This window comes from Schistocerca cancellata, chromosome 6 (genome assembly GCF_023864275.1).
Source record: "Schistocerca cancellata isolate TAMUIC-IGC-003103 chromosome 6, iqSchCanc2.1, whole genome shotgun sequence".
NCBI classification, from domain to species: domain Eukaryota; kingdom Metazoa; phylum Arthropoda; class Insecta; order Orthoptera; family Acrididae; genus Schistocerca; species Schistocerca cancellata.
This window is the reverse complement of record NC_064631.1, coordinates 187,093,230-187,113,658: the sequence shown is the minus strand read 5'-3', so window position 1 is coordinate 187,113,658 and position 20,429 is coordinate 187,093,230. Positions and strand designations below refer to the sequence as shown.

General features: G+C 46.2%; 1 protein-coding gene across 1 annotated transcript in view; it reads left to right on the top strand.

Moving 5' to 3' along the window:
• Positions 1-18,961, top strand: part of LOC126088238 (uncharacterized) — an 80,496-nt gene extending 61,535 nt beyond the window's left edge. Inside the window, exon 2 of the mRNA XM_049906367.1 lies at positions 18,104-18,961. Coding sequence (XP_049762324.1) covers positions 18,104-18,961 — 858 coding nt within the window. The remainder of the gene's footprint in view (positions 1-18,103) is intronic.
• The last annotated feature ends 1,468 nt before the right edge of the window (positions 18,962-20,429 follow it).

The following is a 20,429-nucleotide window of genomic DNA, read 5'->3' as shown; positions in this document are numbered from 1 at the left end:
GCATTAATTTACATTTATCTATATTTAGAGTTAGCTGCCATTCTTTACACCAATCACAAATCCTGTCCAAGGCATCTTGTATCCTCCTACAGTCACTCAACGACACCACAGCATCATCAGCAAACAGCCGCACATTGCTATCCACCCTATCCAAAAGATCATTTATGTAGATAGAAAACAACAGCGGACCTACCACACTTCCCTGGGGCACTCCAGATGATACCCTCACCTCCGATGAACACTCACCATCGAGGACAACGTACTGGGTTCTATTACTTAAGAAGTCTTCGAGCCACTCACATACTTGAGAACCAATCCCATATGCTCGTACCTTAGTTAGGAGTCTGCAGTGGGACACCGAGTCAAACGCTTTCCGGAAGTCAAGGAATATGGCACCCGTCTGATACCCTTCATCCATGGTTCGCAAGATATCATGTGAAAAAAGGGCGAGTAGCGTTTCGCAGGAGCATTGCTTTCTAAAGCCGTGCTGATGCATGGACAGCAACTTCTCTGTCCCAAGGAAATTCATTGTATTCGAACTGAGAATATGTTCGAGAACCTGCAACAAACCGATGTTAAAGATATTGGTCTATAATTTTGAGGATCCGTCCTTCTACTCTTCTTATATACAGGCGTCACCTGCGCTTTTTTCCAGCCGCTCGGGACTTTACGTTGGACAAGAGATTCGCCATAAATGCAAGTTAAGTAAGGTGCCAATGCAGTAGAGTTCTCTGTAAAACAGAATTGGAATCCCATCAGGACCTGGCGATTTATTTATTTTCAACCCATTCAGCTGCTTCACAACCCCAGGGATGTCTATCACTATGCCCTCCATACGGGAATCTGTACGAGACTCAAACGGTGGTATGTTTGTACGATCCTCCTGCGTGAAAGATTTCTCAAATGCTAAATTTAAAATTTCAGCTTTCGTTTTGCTGTCTTCCGTTACCAGGCCAGACTGATCAGTGAGTGACTGACCCGCTTACCGATTTTACGTAAGACCAGAATTTCCTTGGGTTTTCAGCAAGATATTTTGCTAAGGTATGACGGTGGTAGTGGTTGTATGCTTCGCACATCGCTCTTTTTACAGCAGCACGAATCTCTACTAACTTTTGCCTGTCCTCATTCTCCTGATCTTTCTTGTACCGCGAGTGCAACTGTCTTTGCTTCCTGAGCATTCTCCGAATTGCGCTGTTAAAACACGGTGGGTCTTTTCCGTTCGTAACCCACTTTTTCGGCACGTACTTCTCCAATGCGTGATTTACAATGTGTTTAAAATTTGCCCATAATTCTTCCACGTTCATCGTACCGGAAGTAAATGAAGTCGATTCATTTACTAAGTGGGATGTTAACAACTGCTTATCTGCTCTTTCTAGTAAGAATACTCTCCTAGCCTTCTTGACCGACTTTTTATCTTTCGTAACCATAGTCGTAATGACAACATCATGATCACTAATCCCTGTCTCAACACTGACACCGTCGATGAGGTCTGGTCTGTTCGTGGCTACCAGATCTAAAATATTTCCATTACGCGTTGGCTGTCGATTTAGCTCCTGAAGACAGTTTTCGGATAATGTGTTCAAAAGTAATTCACACGATGGCTTGTCTGTACCCACCTGTAATGAATCCATAGACATCTCAGTCTATACTAGGTAGGTTGAAGTCGCCTCCGACTAATATAGCATGATCCGGGTACTTCTGCGGTACAGAATGCAGACTCCCTTTGAATGATTCTAGAACTGTCACGGTGGAACCTGGTGGCCGGTAATAACACCCAACAATTAACTTTATTTCTCCTAGCCCTTTTAAACGTGTCCAGATAACTTCACAATCACACTCTACTTCGACCTCAGTAGACACAATATTTTTGTCAACTGCAATGAAGACAGTACCTCCTACGGTGTCTAATCTGTCTTTCCGATACACGTTCCGACCCTCACTAAATTTTTCAGAACTTCCTATCTTAGGGTTCAGCCAGGTCTCAGTCCCGAGAATAATTTGCGCGCCACACGCTTCCGGGAGGGCAGTAAATTCAGGAACTTTATTCCGAACACTCTGTAAATTTACTGCTAATATCTTGATAGCTGAAGTGTCTTTACACTGAGCGCGTCCAGATTTCCCTGCCTGCACGTCGACTGGTGAGTGTTCATCAGGACACCTCGCACTACTGCCTAGCCTAAAAAAGCACCATGTACTCACCACAAGTACTCTGCTACCCGAGTAGCCGCTTCCTTTGTGTAGTGCACCCCTGATCTATCTAGGGGCGTCCTACAATTTCCCACCCAATAGCGCAAGTCTAGAAATCTGCGGTCAAGACCGTCACAGAGTCGACGAAGCCTCTGGTTGAGACCCTCCACTCGGCTCCAAACCAAAGGACCCCGATCCACTCTGGGAACGATGCTGCAAATAGAGAGCTCTGCTTGCACCCCACGTGCGAGGCCAGCGGTCTTCACCAAATCCGCCAGCCGCCCGTACGAACTGAGGATCGCCTCAGAACCCAAGCGACAGGCATCATTGGTGCCGACGTGAGCAACTACTTGCAGACGACTGCACGCCGTACGCTCGACAGCCGCAGGCAAGGTCGCCTCCACATCTTGGATGAGGCCCCCCGGCAGACAAACCGAGCGAACGTTGGAATTCTTTCCAGCCCTGTACGCTATTTCCCTAAGGGGATTCATCACCCGCCTAACGTTGGAGCTCCCAAGAACCAGCAAGCCTTTGCCCCCGTGTGCCTGCTCGGACCCTGCTGAAGGAGCGGCCACCTGCCCACTGACAGGATGAACAGGCGAGGCCAGCCGGCCAGCCTCCACAATGTGTTGGAGAGGCACAGCGGTTTGACTGCTAGATTCATTGTGTGGGAAGCCATAGGGTATGACTTCAGGTAATGTCTGGTAGTGGCAGAGGGAAATCAGATGGCACAGCTGTGGACATTACGTCTCGTCATAGTTACCTCTGTTGTGACAGTATCATGGTGCCATTTTTCCACAGCACAATTCTTGCCCACTCATGGAAAGTGTCTTTAGGAACTGTCTGTGTCATGTTACGGTAGTGCCATGGCCGTTAAGATAGAACATGTGTGGCACCACATCGGACGTCAACTCTATTCCACTGCCAGTATAAAGGATATCAAAGACCATTTACAACAGATACGGATCAGGGAGGAACGCAACGGCTTTCTGAGACTTTCCATAATCGCATCAGTTCATGCTCCAGGGCAGAGGCTGTGCAAGCTCATAGTGGTAAGTCGGCTCCTACTGTAAAGTTATTTGTAGATTTCACTATTTTGTAATCACTGAAATAATATCACATATACTCTCAAATCGTGAAGTTTCCTCCTTCCATACTGATTGATTCATACACTGCATTTAGTTTTACCGATTACAGCTGGATTACTTCCTATGTGAGATAACGTACAAGTAACAGACTGAACAATGATATCAACAATAACAAGGGATGATGAATAAGTTCCACCTGCTGCCCATTCCACTGAATTTGTGCTTTTCATAGTACATCACCTCCCATCAGAGGCTCAGCATTCACTTGCTGACTAAGGGCTTGGCGACGCTTGAGTTCCTGAGCTGGGGACTGGTAAGCACCGCCCATGTCCTGTCACCATATGCTCTGGGCATGCTTCAACGACCACAGTATGGTGCGGCAGTGGAAAGTTGTGTGTCACAGGGACAAGGATCCTACGTTCACTGCTCGGATCGCGAGTATGGTAATAACCTCTATAAAAAGCTCCTTAATCTCAAGGTGTGCTGTGCGCTGATGAGATGCATGGCTGCTGAAGTGAAACAGTCATAAGTGGGCAACCTATGGACTCCTAGTTCCCTACCTGCTTGTGAGACAACCATGGATCCTTCGGAATCTTCTCTTCCCACCCCCAGTGTAAAGGGTGGGACGCTGATGGGTACCAACACCAAATTGAAAAAGAGAACTTGTTTAGCCAGTCCTCCGAACGAGATTTACACAGATTGTCAGTACTGAGTAAGAGAACGCACATTGTTGCTAGAACGTGTTTCTTATAACTAAACGAAAAGAGGTGAATTTTGAGAAAGTTTCACCTTTTACCAAAGTGTGTAAACTGCTCTGGCGATCACCCTGTCTAGAGTAGGGACTTCAGTTTCTTACTTGAAGAAAGGTAGATTCAGGAATTAAAAACAATTAAATATATTTCATATGGAGAGGCCAAAACGATCTATACGCCCATTCAGCCCCCAAAGTTTGTTACCTCCTTTGCGTCTGCTCTTAAACAGCCAATTCCGCAGACTGATGTTGGTACCCAAACTGAGGTTGCTAGTGTCAGTACTAGGACCTTCGTTTCCCAGTGCACTTGCATCACTGAAATTCCTTCAAAGCCCATTTCTAAAACATCAGACAAGTCTGTTGTTCTTAATGTTTTGAAGCTCCTGGTTCCTTCAAAGGTTCAGTCTGGTCCATCATCCAGCGGTGCCACTACCCTGCCGCGGCATTGGCCTCAAAGCCTACCCAGGGCAAAAAAATCAAAGGCCAAGCATCCACCACCGATGAAGACTGGAAGATGGTTTCCATATTACAGTGGAAAATTAATGGGTCGAGGACACTTACAGAGGAACTGAAACTGCTAGGTGAGGAACTCGCCTATGTTTACAAGAGACACACTTTAAAGCCACTGACACCCTTGTGGTACGTGGCTTTAATCTTCACTGGAAGGATCACGCAAGTGGGGACAGAGCCAAAGGGAGGGGGGGAGGGGGTGCTGCTGTCTCAGTAACATGCATCATTCTTGTGCTCTCCTCCCTGGCTACCGACCTACAAGCAGTTGTTGGCAAAATTCATGGGCTTGGAGAACAACAGTTTGCTCACTGTATCTCCATGCACAAGATGCGATCGACTCTGAGACTGTCATAGATCTTGTCGAACAAATTCCTAGACCCTTCCTCCTACTGGGAGATTTCAGTGCCCATCATGTTTTGTGGGGCTCGGCCTCTGTTTGTCCTCAGGGTCGGGCTTCGGAGAGCCTCATGATATATCACGGGCTGTGCTTCCTAAAATCGGGTACTCACAGTCACTACTGTACTGCTACTGGGTCATCCTCAGCCATCGATCTTTCTTTCTGTTCTCCAGCCCTCACAGACTGTTCAGTGGGAGGTCACTGACGACCTCCATTCCAGTGACTATATTTCCCACTCCGCATACACCTACTTGATGGAGCACTACATGGAGAGAAGCCACCGACATGGATGGTCATCAGGGGTAACTGGGTGGTGTTCAGCCAGATAGCTGTGTTCGAACATTGCAACAACGTTCAGGAATGGGAGGACCATATCATACAAGTGATCCATCATGCCACTGACTTATCCGTCTCAAACCCATTAGGTGATCTTCGGAGGCGATCTGTGCCTTGGTGGACGGATGGGTGCCGTCCAGTAATATACAAAAGCCGCCCTATGGCAGACAACCTTATAGCCTTTCGAGTCGCGAGAGCAAATGCCCGATGTGTGATTAAGGAGAACAAGGAAAGATCATGGCAAGCGTCTCTGGACTCCATCCACCGTTCCACTTGTTCTACAAAAGTATGGGGAGACATCACGTCGATTCCTGGTAATTGCAGTCGCTGAAAAATAGTCACAGTGCTGACATGAGAGTGTCTCCAAAGAGCGCCTGGACACACCACTCACGCGATGGCGGAGGACTTTGCACAAACTACTGCAAATGGCCGCCAATATCCGGCGTTTCATCGCTACCGTGCGATTGCAGAGTGGATAAAATTGGACAGTGGTTCAAACAATTTCGAAACTTACAACTAGCCTTTCTCCATTAGGAGCTGTAATCAATGCTGTCTGAGACTCGTGTGACTACACCCGAACACAACCAGATCCTGTACTGCATGCCTGCACATATGCCAGCAGCGTCGAAAGAAGTCTTCCTTGAATGTTTTAATCTTATATGGCAGATGAGTAACTTCTCCAGTTCGTGGAGAGAGGAAACTTTGGTAGCTCTATTCAAACCAGGAGAGGAGCACACATGTCCCACTAGTTATCGGTCTGTCACTTTAACGAGCTGTGTAGGAAAGACCCTGGAGCGAATCGTTAACCGTCGTATGGTTTGGCTGTTAGTGACCAAGCCACACTCTTAGTGTGGATTCCGAAGATTTCGGTCCACTGTCGAGCACCTGACCCTGCTAGAGGTGGCTATTCAGCAGGCTTTCCTATGTAGACATCACTGAATTGGAATATTCTTCGATATCAGTGTGGTGTATGGTACTACTTGGTGGCATTGTATTCTCGCTCAACCGCATCAATGTAGCTTTTGCGGGAAGCTCCCCATCTTCATCCGGTCTTTCCAGTTTCAGCGCTATTTTAGGATCCGAGTTGGGGGCTCGCTGTCAGATCGTTTTCAGCAGGAGAATGGTTTCCCTCATGGCAGTGATTTGTTACCCTCTTTGTCATAGCCATAAACAGCATCATGTCTACAGTAATCGGCTGCTTTCTGTTCCTCCGCCAATGTTGCAATAGCAAAACGTCACTTGCAACTTACACTGCGGAGGATAGAGGAGCGGGCTGCGAAGACAGGTTTGGGCCTCATTTTTTACTCCGGATTGTTGTGGTTGTCACACCTGGCAGAGCTGAAGTCCAGAACCCTGAATTCACAGAATATCTTAAAATGCCTGAGCTGCAGGTTCTTGGGAGCGGCAAGGGCGCAGTTCCTTCAGTTTTATGGGGCTTTCGTGCATTCACATCTGGAGTACAAGTGCAGGTGCACAGATCGGCGCGGCCTCCCTAGTTGATCAGTGACGCTGTCCATCATGAGGGGCTCTGGCTGACCACAGGCTTCTAGGACAGTCCCATACCCAGCCACTGTGCTGAGGCTGGGGAACTTCCACTTACCATCCGGCGGTACTCCTCCTGGTGTGTCAGGCATGTAAGTTTCTCGCAACTCCGACTTCACCTGCACACCATACAGTTCTTCTTCAAGTCTGGGGGTATTTCGCCTGTCTCATACATTTTGCTCACCAGATGGTAGAGTTTTGTCAAGACTGGCTCTCCCAAGGCTGTCAGTAGTTCTAATGGAATGTTGTCTACTCCCGGGGCCTTGTTTCGACTCAGGTCTTTCAGGGCTCTATCAAACGCTTCACGCAGTATCATATCTCCCATTTCATCTTCATCTACATCCTCTTCCCCTTCTATAACATTGAACTCAAGTACATCGCCCTTGTATAGCCCCTCTATATACTCCTTCCACCTTTCTGCTTTCCCTTCTGTGCTTAGAACTGGGTTTCCATCTGAGCTCTTGACATTCATACAAGTGGTTCTCTTTTCTCCAAAGGTCTCTTTAATTTCCCTGTAGCCAGTATCTATCTTACCCCTAGTGAGATAAGCCTCTACATCATTACATTTATCTTCTAGCCATCCCTGCTTAATCATTTTGCACTTCCTGTCGATCTCATTTTTGAGATGTTTGTATTCCTTTTTGCCTCCTTCATTTAATGTATTTTTATATTTTCTCCTTTCATCAATTAAATTCAACATTTCTTCTGTCACCCAAGGATTTCTACTAGCCCTCGACTTTTTACCTACTTGATCCTCTGCTGCCTTTACTACTTCATTCCTCAAAGCTACCCATTCTACTTCACCTGTATTTCTTTCCCCCATTCTTGTCAATTGTTCGCTTCTGCTCTCCCTGAAACTCTGTGCAACCTCTGGTTTAGTCAGATTATCCAGGTCCCATCTCCCTAAATTCCCACCTTTCTGCAGTTTCTTCAGTTTTAATCTACAGTTCATAACCAATAGATTGTCGAGAGACCACATCTGCTCCTGGAAATGTCTTAAATTTAGAACCTGATTCCTGAATCTCTGTCTTAGTATTATACACTCCTGGAAAAGGAAAAAAGAACACATTGACACCGGTGTGTCAGACCCACCATACTTGCTCCGGACACTGCGAGAGGGCTGTACAAGCAATGATCACACGCACGGCACAGCGGACACACCAGGAACCGCGGTGTTGGCCGTCGAATGGCGCTAGCTGCGCAGCATTTGTGCACCGCCGCCGTCAGTGTCAGCCAGTTTGCCGTGGCATACGGAGCTCCATCGCAGTCTTTAACACTGGTAGCATGCCGCGACAGCGTGGACGTGAACCGTATGTGCAGTTGACGGACTTTGAGCGAGGGCGTATAGTGGGCATGCGGGAGGCCGGGTGAACGTACCGCCGAATTGCTCAACACGTGGGGCGTGAGGTCTCCACAGTACATCGATGTTGTCGCCAGTGGTCGGCGGAAGGTGCACGTGCCCGTCGACCTGGGACCGGACCGCAGCGACGCACGGATGCACGCCAAGACCGTAGGATTCTACGCAGTGCCGTAGGGGACCGCACCGCCACTTCCCAGCAAATTAGGGACACTGTTGCTCCTGGGGTATCGGCGAGGACCATTCGTAACCGTCTCCATGAAGCTGGGCTACGGTCCCGCACACCGTTAGGCCGTCTTCCGCTCACGCCCCAACATCGTGCAGCCCGCCTCCAGTGGTGTCGCGACAGGCGTGAATTGAGGGACGAATGGAGACGTGTCGTCTTCAGCGATGAGAGTCGCTTCTGCCTTGGTGCCAATGATGGTCGTATGCGTGTTTGGCGCCGTGCAGGTGAGCGCCACAATCAGGACTGCATACGACCGAGGCACACAGGGCCAACACCCGGCATCATGGTGTGGGGAGCGATCTCCAACACTGGCCCTACGCCACTGGTGATCGTCGAGGGGACACAGAATAGTGCACGGTACATCCAAACCGTCATCGAACCCATCGTTCTACCATTCCTAGACCGGCAAGGGAACTTGCTGTTCCAACAGGACAATGCACGTCCGCATGTATCCCGTGCCACCCAACGTGCTCTAGAAGGTGTAAGTCAACTACCCTGGCCAGCAAGATCTCCGGATCTGTCCCCCACTGAGCATGTTTGGGACTGGATGAAGCGTCGTCTCACGCGGTCTGCACGTCCAGCACGAACGCTGGTCCAACTGAGGCGCCAGGTGGAAATGGCATGGCAAGCCGTTCCACAGGACTACATCCAGCATCTCTACGATCGTCTCCATGGGAGAATAGCAGCCTGCATTGCTGCGAAAGGTGGATATACACTGTACTAGTGCCGACATTGTGCATGCTCTGTTGCCTGTGTCTATGTGCCTGTGGTTCTGTCAGTGTGATCATGTGATGTATCTGACCCCAGGAATGTGTCAATAAAGTTTCCCCTTCCTAGGACAATGAATTCACGGTGTTCTTATTTCAATTTCCAGGAGTGTATAATCTATCTGAAACCTGTCAGTATCTCCAGGATTCTTCCATGTATACAACCTTGTTTTCTGTTTCTTGAACCAAGTGTTAGCTATGATTAAGTTGTGCTCTGTGCACACTTTCTTATCCCCAATCCATATTCACCTACTACGTTTCCTTCTCTTCCTTTTCCTACTATCGAATTCCAGTCACCCATGACTGTTAAATTTTCGTCCCCCTTCACTAGCTGCATAATTTCTTTTATCTCATCATACATTTCTTCAATTTCTTCGTCATATGCAGAGCTCGTTGGCATATAGACTTGTACTACTGTCGTAGGCGTGGGCTTCGTGTCTATCTAGGCCACAATAGTGCGTTCACTATGTTGTTTGTAGTAGCTTTCCCGAACTCCTATTTTTTTATTCATTATTAAACGTACTCCTGCATTACCCCTATTTGATTTTGTATTTATAACCCTGTATTCACCTGCTCTATAGTCTTGTTCCTCCTGCCACCGAACTTCACTAATTCCCAATATATCTAACGTTAAGCTATCTATTTTCCGTTTTAAATTTTCTAACCTACCAGCCCGATTAAGGGATCTGACATTCCACGCTCCGATTCATAGAACGCCAGTTTTCTTTCTCCTCGTAACGACGTTCTCTTGAGTAGTGCCCGCCCGGAGATCCGAATGGGGGACTATTTTACCTCCGGAATATTTTACCCAAGAGGATGGCATCATCATTTATCCATACAGTAAAGCTGCATGCCCTCGGGAAAAGTTACGGCCGTAGTTTCTCCTTGCTCTCAGCCGTTCGCAGTACCAGCACAGCATGGCCGTTTTGGTTAGTGTTACAAGGCCAAATCAGTCAATCATCCAGACGGTTGCCCTTGCAACTACTGAATAGGCTGCTGCCCCTCTTCAGGAACCATACGTTTGTCTGGCCTCTCAACAGATATCCCTCCATTGTGGTTGCACCTAGGGTGCGGCTATCTGTATCGCTGAGGCACGCAAGCCTCCCCACCAACGGCAAGGGCAAGGTATATCGTTCATGGCGAGGGGGAGGGCGGGTGGGGTGTTGGTACTTATGGGTGCTGAACGCTGAGGTTATTGGTGCCCTTACACGCATTATAGGAAATGAATCTGCACAAAATTAGTAAAATGCCGTCATACACGCAAAGGCAGTGGGAAAAGACTAAATATGTTATACAAAGACCAAAACATACGTAAAACAAGGAAGGAGCTAAAAGCACATCTTGAGTGGTCCGTTTTTTCTGACATCTACTTGAGCGACCATTTCCTGTGTATTATCCGTCGCTGACTCCTACCCCATGCAAGTGTATGCCCATACTGAGGTCATCAGTCCCCTAGGACTTAGAACTACCTAAACCTAACTAACCTATGGACATCACACACATCCATGACGATGGGCAACTGGACAATGCAAAAGCATAGGTCCTAATTGGAATAGATGTGCGAGGAGTCGGAGAGGAAAGTGGGTGCTCCAGTGTTAATGCAGAAGAGGCTAAGATGGTTAAGAAGGTCAGCCAAGAGGGCACCTCTCCAACAGGTCCCGGGGGAACGCCAAAGGGGATGATGTGCACTAAAATCACAGAGTAGCAAAGATGTGGAGGCAGCTGCCCAATATGCTGTAGGAAGTCTGCCCTGGTGACATCGAATCATGGAGGAACATAAATGGCACAGAGGGAAAAAGTCAGATGGTGAACGAAAAAGCAAACTGCAACAACTTGAAGATGGGTAGTCAGGGCGATGGGTTGACTATGAATGTCATCCAATACTAGCAGCACGACACCCCCGTGAGATGGAATGCCGACCTCAGGGGGAAGGTGAAAACAAGTCGGTAAGTAATGTGAAGGCTCAAAGTGGTCGTGAGGGCGCAATTTCGTTTCCTGAAGGCAGTGTACAACGGGATGATGTGATGCTAAAAGCAGCCGTAAATCGTCTTTGTGGGACCAAAATCTGAGAACATTCCATTGGAGGACAGTCATGATGAGGAAGAGATATAGGGGTGTCAACTCGCCGGTTGCCGAGTGACGGCCAGTGTAGAGTCACTAATATAGGGTGCAAAAGCAGGAGGATCGTGCTCCATGGCTTCCACTGAAGCGCTGGCTTGCTTGTGCGGTCGGTCCATGGAGTCCAATGAAAAAAAAAATAATAATAATAATAAAATAAAATAAAAATAAAAAAATGTTAGTGGCGTACACCAGCGATATAGAGGCCGGCCAGGCTAAGGTACTATGCGGCGACACCCTCGAAGACGATCTTCGAAATGGCGAAGGACAAGACTGTTTGCCTTTGGTGGATTTCTTCGAGCCTTTCGGGTTAGAGGAAGACTCGGGTTTTGTTTGGCTGGAGGGACAGAGGAAGTCTATACGGGAGTACTCTTTCTGCCCTTTCCGCCATACCGGTTGTGTAGCTGCTGGCTTCGCCCCTTCAGGCGGGAGTTTGACGGTTTGTTGCACAGCTGGACCTGGAGATGGCGATGCTACCTTGGAGATGGCGATTGTACCTTGACACTGGGCGATTTCATAACCTCAGAGCTAAATTCGAGGTCGCATGTCTGCATGGCCATGTCCTTCATTGAGCGAGGCGTAACAAGAACGGAATTATAGGCGCCGGACAGGAGACGGCAGGGTTTGCGACCGACTAGCCAGTAACTTGCGACCGACTGTGTGAGGCACTTTTATTGTTACCCAGATATCTTGTACAGCCCACTCATGAAGATACATGGAACAAGGAAGCATAGCCGCCATTGAAGCTGATACAGTGGGGAGAAAGAGGCAAAAAAACCGCCCTCGTGTGCATCCCTACAAAGGTTACACATTTACCTGGGTGTCGACCAGATTATCTAGTGTAGTTAAAACGATGAAACTGGTAGCAGCACATCACGTTCGAAATGTGTGGCCAGACTGTGATAATTTCATAGTCTGCTTTGATCTTGGACGGCAGCGCGACTCTATCAAAGGTGAGGAAAAGAGTGCGGGTGGGCACTAAGGAGGAATCTACCTTTTTCATTACATGATGGATGGCAATGATACCCTTATCAGAGAGGTAAGATTGGATTATGGCCTAAGTTAGACCGTCGAGCAGCCGGGTATAAATTACAACGTGGGAAAAATTTGAAGTTCTATGGGCCTCAACACGAACAGGGTGACCATGGAGAAGCGAGGCAGCAAGGAATTGTTGTGCTAGAGAATCAGAAGTAGTTCCAAAAGCGAAGTGCCATTCCGTAAACGAGAGCAGGATTTCACAGGTCCGGCAATTGCATCCTCACCTTTTGAATAATGAACAGATTTACCATGGTGAAGGACTGACCATTTTCAGTATGTGATGCCATGAGGAACCGTGGTGCTACGGGAAGGGACTTTGAATCATCAGCCTCATTACATTTACGTTTCATAGACGATGACTGGGATGATGATTGGCTCATTGCGGGCTCCTTAAAAACTGAGGGCTCCGTTCACAAGGGGGCGCACCCACCTTAGGTGATTGTTCACACCTCAGGTCACACCTCTTGAACATCTGACTGAGGGGCAGATCAGAAATTTTCGAAGGTTACAGCTCAGGCAATCACCCCTCCCTGGGCCTGTCCTGTACCAGGGGCCATGTGCAAACGCTACCTGTCAATCTGGGGCTGGCAATTACGTGTTACCCAGACACCTGTTATGCCTCAGACGCGTGGGCAAGCCTTGAGGAGCGCACAGGGGGGAAAAAGAGAAAGAGGAACCACAAACGCTGAAGTGGAGGAACGAGAGGAGAAGGAAAACAAAGAAAGGAAAATGGAGCGAAAAATCAAGGTGGGACTTCTCTTATGTCACCAACAGGCAATGCAGAACCTTACCAATAACATCCCAGACATGCCCCCAAGGGATGGGAAAAAGAATAGCAAGAGGATAGACATGCAGCTCGGAAGGGAAGAAATGCTACAAAGGCTGGGTCCCCATAGGAGACAAACATGAACCCCCCCAAAAAGGGGGGCGGGCCCCCTGGGGGGGGGAGGTATTTTTGTATTTCAGTGTGCCATCCCCCTGCATGCTACCACCTCCCTGTTGAGCTCAAGAGATCTTGCGTCGGAGAGAGGACGACTGGTTGGAAACGACCGCCAATAAGCTGTGTTTAGTAAAGCCCACAATACAGTTGTGGTGTACTTCCTTCCAGCCACATAAACGGAACGAGTTTCTCCTCACTCCTCTTTGCATAGGCCACAGCCCTTTGACGCATAACTTCTTGCTCCAGCGACAGGACCCTCCACCGTGCAGTGCTTGTGTTATACAGATTTGTGCACCACGTTTTAACGGACTGCGTTTTATTTTCTGACCAGTGGAGCGTGGCCTGTGTGCTGACTCTTCTTCAATCTCTTTTACGTAATAATGAAACAAATGTGATTAGAGTTTTATGTTTTTACCAAGATTATAGGGTAGAATTTAATTCGTTTTCAGAGTGACTGGCTCACCCATGTTTTATGTTAGTGGCCGGACACTAACAATTTCCTGTGGCGTGCTTTTAGCTCCTTTCTTGTTTTACGTATGTTTCGGTCTTTGTATAACATATTTAGTCTTTTCCCACTGCCTTTGCGTGTATGACCGCATTTTACTAATTTTGTGCAGATTCATTTCCTATAATGCGTCTAAGGGCACCAATAACCTCAGCGTTCAGCACCCATAAGTACCAACACCCCCCCTCCCCCCCACCCCATGAACGATAGACCTTGCCGTTGGTGGGGAGGCTTGCGTGCCTCAGCGATACAGATAGCCGTACCGTAGGTGCAACCACAACGGAGGGGTATCTGTTGAGAGGCCAGAAAAACGTATGGTTCCTGAAGAGGGGCAGCAGCCTATTCAGTAGTTGCAGGGGCAACCGTCTGGATGATTGACTGATTTGGCCTTGTAACACTAACCAAAACGGCCATGCTGTACTGGTACTGCGAACGCCTGAAAGCAAGGAGAAACTACGGCCGTAATTTTTCCCGAGGGCATGCAGCTTTACTGTATGGATAAATGATGATGGCGTCCTCTTGGGTAAAATATTCCGGAGGTAAAATAGTCCCCCATTCGGATCTCCGGGCGGGGACTACTCAAGAGAACGTCGTTATGAGGAGAAAGAAAACTGGCGTTCTACGGATCGGAGCGTGGAATGTCAGATCCCTTAATCGGGCAGGTAGGTTAGAAAATTTACAAAGGAAAATAGATAGATTAACGTTAGATATATTGGGAATTAGTGAAGTTCGGTGGCAGGAGGAACAAGACTATTGAGCAGGTGAACACAGGGTTATAAATACAAAATCAAATAGGGGTAATGCAGGAGTAGGTTTGATAATGAATAAAAAATAGGAGTGGGGCTAAGCTACTACAAACAACATAGTGAACGCATTATTGTGGCCTAGATAGACACGAAGCCCACGCCTACGACAGTAGTACAAGTCTATATGCCAACGAGCTCTGCATATGACGAAGAAATTGAAGAAATGTATGAGTAGATAAAAGAAATTATGCAGATAGTGAAGGGAGACGAAAATTTAACAGTCATGGGTGACTGGAATTCGATAGTAGGAAAAGGAAGAGAAGGAAACGTAGTAGGTGAATATGGATTGGGGGTAAGAAATGAAACAGGAAGCCGCCTGGTAGAAGTGTGCACAGAGCTCAACTTAATCGTAGCTAACACTTGGTTCAAGAATAATAAAAGAAGGTTGTATACATGGAAGAATCCTGGAAGTACTGACAGGTTTCAGATAGATTATATAATACTAAGACAGAGATTCAGGAACCAGGTTCTAAATTTAAGACATTTCCAGGAGCAGATGTGGTCTCTCGACAATCTATTGGTTATGAACTGTAGATTAAAACTGAAGAAACTGCAGAAAGATGGGAATTTAGGGAGATGGGACCTGGATAATCTGACTAAACCAGAGGTTGCACAGAGTTTCAGGAAGAGCAGAAGGGAACAATTGACAAGAATGGGGGAAAGAAACACAGGAGAAGTAGAATGGGTAGCTTTGAGGGATGAAGTAGTAAAGGCAGCAGAGGATCAAGTAGGTAAAAAGACGAAGGTTAGTAGAAATCCTTGGGTGACAGAAGAAATGTTGAATTTAATTGATGAAAGGAGAAAATATAAAAATACAGTAAATGAAGGAGGCAAAAAGGAATGCAAACGTCTCAAATATGAGACCGACAGGAAGTGCAAAATGGCTAAGCAGGGATGGCTAGAAGATAAAGATCTCACTAGGGGTAAGATAGATACTGCCTACAGGAAAATTAAAGAGACCTTTGGAGAAAAGAGAACCACTTGTATGAATGTCAAGAGCTCAGATGGAAACCCAGTTCTAAGCACAGAAGGGAAAGCAGAAAGGTGGAAGGAGTATATAGAGGGACTATACAAGGGCGATGTACTTGAGGTCAATGTTATAGAAAGGGAAGAGGATGTAGATGAAGATGAAATGGGAGATATGATACTGCGTGAAGCGTTTGATACAGCCCTGAAAGACCTGAGTCGAAACAAGGCCCCGGGAGTAGACAACATTCCATTAGAACTACTGACAGCCTTGGGAGAGCCAGTCCTGATAAAACTCTACCATCTGGTGAGAAAAATGTCTGAGACATGCGAAATACCCCCAGACTTCAAGAAGAATATAATAATTCCAATCCCAAAGAAATCAGGCTCTGACAGATGTGAAAATTACGGAACTATCAGTTTAATAAGTCACGGTTGGAAAACACTAACGCGATTTCTTTACAGACGAATGAAAAAACTGGTAGAAGCCGACCTCAGGGAAGATCAGTTTGGATTCCGTAGAAATATGGGAACACGTGAGGCAATAGTGATCCTACGACTTATCTTAGAAGCTGTGGCGTCACCGCCAGACACCACATAGTTTAGCATAGCCTTCAGCTACCTCAATTGCTACGACCTAGGAAGGCGCCATATTCAGTTACTATTGATATTGATATTGCGAATCATGTGCCGTCAATAGCGACGTTCATCATTAATAAAGTTAAGTATCAAACTATTTACGTCCGCTTTCTGAATTCTAATTCCTTGTCATGTTCCAGACCTCACGTCAGCATCGTACCCGGCAAACCTACGTATCTAGCATTTGTAGACTTAGAGAAAGCTTTTGACAATGTTGACTGGAATACTCTCTTTCAAATTCTGAAGGTGGCAGGGGTAAAATACAGTTAGCGAAAGGCTATTTACAATTTTTACAGAAACCAGATGACAGTTAGAAGAGTCGAGGGACATGAAAGGGAAGCAGTGGTTGGGAAGGGAGTGAGACAGGGTTGTAGCTTCTCCCCGATGTTATTCAATCTGTATATTGAGCAAGCAGTAAAGAAAACGAAAGAAAAATTTGGAGTAGGAATTAAAATCCATGCAGAAGAAATAAAAACTTTTGAGGTTAGCCGATGACATTGTAATTCTGTCAGAGACAGCAAAGGACTTGGAAGAGCAGTTGAACGGAATGGACAGTGTCTTGAAAGGAGGATATAAGATGAACATCAACAAAATCAAAACGAGGATAATGGAATGTAGTCGAATTAAGTCGGGTGACGCTGAGGGAATTAGATTAGGGAATGAGACACTTAAAGTAGTAAAGGAGTTTTGCTATTTGGGGAGCAAAATAACTGATTATGGTCGAAGTAGAGAGGATATAAAGTGTAGACTGGCAATGGCAAGGAAAGTGTTTCTGAAGAAGAGAAATTTGTTAACATCGAGTATAGATTTAAGTGTCAGGAAGTCGTTTTGAAAGTATTTGTATGGAGTGTAGCCATGTATGGAAGTGAAACATGGACGATAAATAGTCTGGACAAGAAGAGAATAGAAGCTTTCAAAATGTGGTGCTACAGAAGAATATTGAAGATTAGATGGGTAGATCACATAACTAATGAGGAGGTATTGAATAGGATTGGGAAGAAGAGGAGTTTGTGGCACAACTTGACTAGATGTAGGGGTCGGTTGGTAGGAGATGTTATGAGGCATCAAGGGATCACCAATTTAGTATTGGAGGGCAGCGTGGAGGGTAAAAATTGTAGAAGGAGACCAAGAGATGAATGCACTAACAAGATTCAGAAGGATGTAGGCTGCAGTACGTACTGGGAGGTGAAGAAGCTTGCACAGGATAGAGTAGCATGGAGAGCTGCATCAAACCAGTCTCAAGACTGAAGACCACAACAACAATAACAAGTATAAACACACATAAAATCACACACACACACACACACACACACACACACCCAGACGGAGAACATCACCTTTACGTACGTATTCATATATTTCATGTCACAAATATCTATGGCTTTTCAGAAACTCTTGTAGTGTACCGGTGTCCAAAAAAGTATAGTCAAAGTTATTCTAAATTCAAGGTTTTCTGGATGTGAACATCGTACAAATGGCGAAATATTTAAGGCTGAGTCTTGTATGGTATTCTGTCCAAAATACGGTAACCTATGTCTTAACAACAAAACACTCCTGTTGAGAGAGGATAATAATCGGCTGGATTGTACACCAGTGTCAAGGAAAAGAATAGATGAAACTGTCTACATGGGGTAAGTATCATTGTTTCTGTAGGCAACTATTGGCACACAACGTATGGGAATGAGACACAGTTAGAACTATATCTTGCACAAGACACACAATATCACACACAGGATTCATTTAATACCCAGCTCCCTCAACAGCAGAGCAGCAATGAATATTTGAGATGTATGCTTACGAATGTAGATTACAAGGGCTGGTACACTGAGTGCAAGCTATCACCTTCACAGACAAGAACCCACACATTTTGTGTTGGTCTAGAGAATGGTAAGTTGTGATGATGTGATCTAATTTTGATTTTTTGTTGCAGCTGGTGTGCCTGTCCACCGTGACAGCATCAGCAGGTACGACCTCAAACACAACTGTCTCAGTTGTGCCACCTGTGGAACAGCCATATCCGGTGTCACTTCATCAGCATCAGCCTTCCGTGCAGCTACTGCGGCCACACTGCATGGAGCCTACTGTGTCTGCACCTCAAATCCAACAGCAATCTGGTCTATGGCCACTTCGCACAGCGCCTCCACCACCTGTGCCTCCACTAAAACAGCAATCTGGTCTACGGCCACATCGCAAGGCGCCCTCACCACCTGTGCCTCCACTAAAACAGCAATCTGGTCTACGGCCACTTCGCACGGCGCCTCCACCACCTGTGCCTCCACTAAAACAGCAATCTGGTCTACGGCCACTTCGCAAGGCGCCTCCACCACCTGTGCCTCCACTAAAACAGCAATCTGGTCTACGGCCACTTCGCAAGGCGCCTCCACCACCTGTGCCTCCACTAAAAGAGCAGTCTGGTCTACGACCACTTCGCACAGCGCCTTCACCACCTGTGCTACTAAAACAGCAATCTGGTCTATGGCCACTTCGCAAGGCGCCTCCACCACCTGTGCCTCCACTAATACAGCAATCTGGTTTATGGCCACTTCGCACGGCGCCTCCACCACCTGTGTCTCCACTAAAACAGCAATCTGGTCTACGGCCACTTCGCAAGGCGCCTCCACCACCTGTGCCTCCACTTCAACATTTATATAGTCTAGAGCCACACCGGAAGGCGCCTCCACCAACTGCGCCTTCCCATCAACGATGGCATATCATACCATCACTTCGTAATGTGCTACGCCCCTTGCACCTTCTCTCCAAGGTCTTCTACCGCACTGCCAGTGCCTAATGTGTTGTACTACTTTTGTGGGCATTAATGTAAATGCTACACAAATGGTTGTTATAAAAGTGACTGCCAAAACCTGAGTAAAATGTTTCGCATATTTGTGTTGAAACCAAAAACAGAAGGCTGTTAATTTGGTCCTATCACGCAGCTTACAGTTCCTTAGTATCTAGTGGTGTATGATTATCTATGGACCGACCATAGTCTACTGATTATCATAATGTCAACATCAACTGAAATGCTGATATGATTCAGTTTGATAATGTTTTTCTATTTTTAAAATATACTTCTGTTTTGTTAATACATCTGTTTATCTTTTTCTTACATATTTATTTACAGGTAACATGCATGGAAAGTCATTGTTACTCCTCTGCGTGCAAATCAAAACATTTGAAAGGAGGAACTGTTCATTCCATAGAAAGGTGAGACATAGTCACCTGAATTTGTAGTCGACGTAAATTAAAAATAAGAAAACTTGTTGCACGTGTTTGATTACGTGGTCTACCGATATTCGTACTCTGTGATCCAATTAGAGCTCTCTCACTTGTCTTGCAGTTGTCACCCGGTGAGAAAAATCTTCTACAGGGTCAGGTATTGGCTAGTTTATGTAGTCAAATGATGACGGAGATTAACGCTGTAACGTTTATGTTAGGACGTTAAAACAATTAACTCTTGCACTGGCTAGGATTAAAAGACATGCTTTGATGACCATTCGTTTGAGTTATAATCCCTGATTTCCCAGCTACGAAACATCTTTCGAATAGTACTGGAAATACCATTAGGAATGCATCATAGAGTGAAGACAGAATTCTTTAATGTCATTTATTGGATGCCGATAATTTATTGCCTTCTGACCTCGTCTGGTTAAGCCTATGATGCCTTCACTCAATATAATTTACAAGAATTGTGATTAAGATGACACACGTGTGAACAGAGTAACTATGTCGTTTTAGACGTCGGTAAGATCAAATTAAGGTTATATTAAGACATCATCATGATTACCAAAAACATAAAATTAATTCACAAAACTTTCAGAGATGATTTGTGAGAGGAAAAGACGGCTACAGCCAAAAATTTAGGGAATTAAATTCACAAATTAGTAATTTAAACCAAGTTCAAATGGCTCTGAGCACTATGGGACCATATGAGGTCATCAGTACCCTAGAACTTAGAATTACTTAAACCTAATTAACCTAACGACATCATACACATCCATCCCAGAGACAGGATTGGAACCTGCGACCGTAGCAGCCGCACGGTTCCAGACTGAAGCGCCTAGAACCGCTCGGCCACACAGGCAGGCTTCTCTGATACGCCAGCTACGCAACAGCTGTAGACCAGTATTGGTAATCTCACATAGGAAACATGATAAAATAGAAGCATATTCCTGTAACATAATTTAATTGGGTACTAATAATGTATTGTGGTATTACGACTTGCAGTAAAAGAGCATCCTCACAGAGCAGATCATATT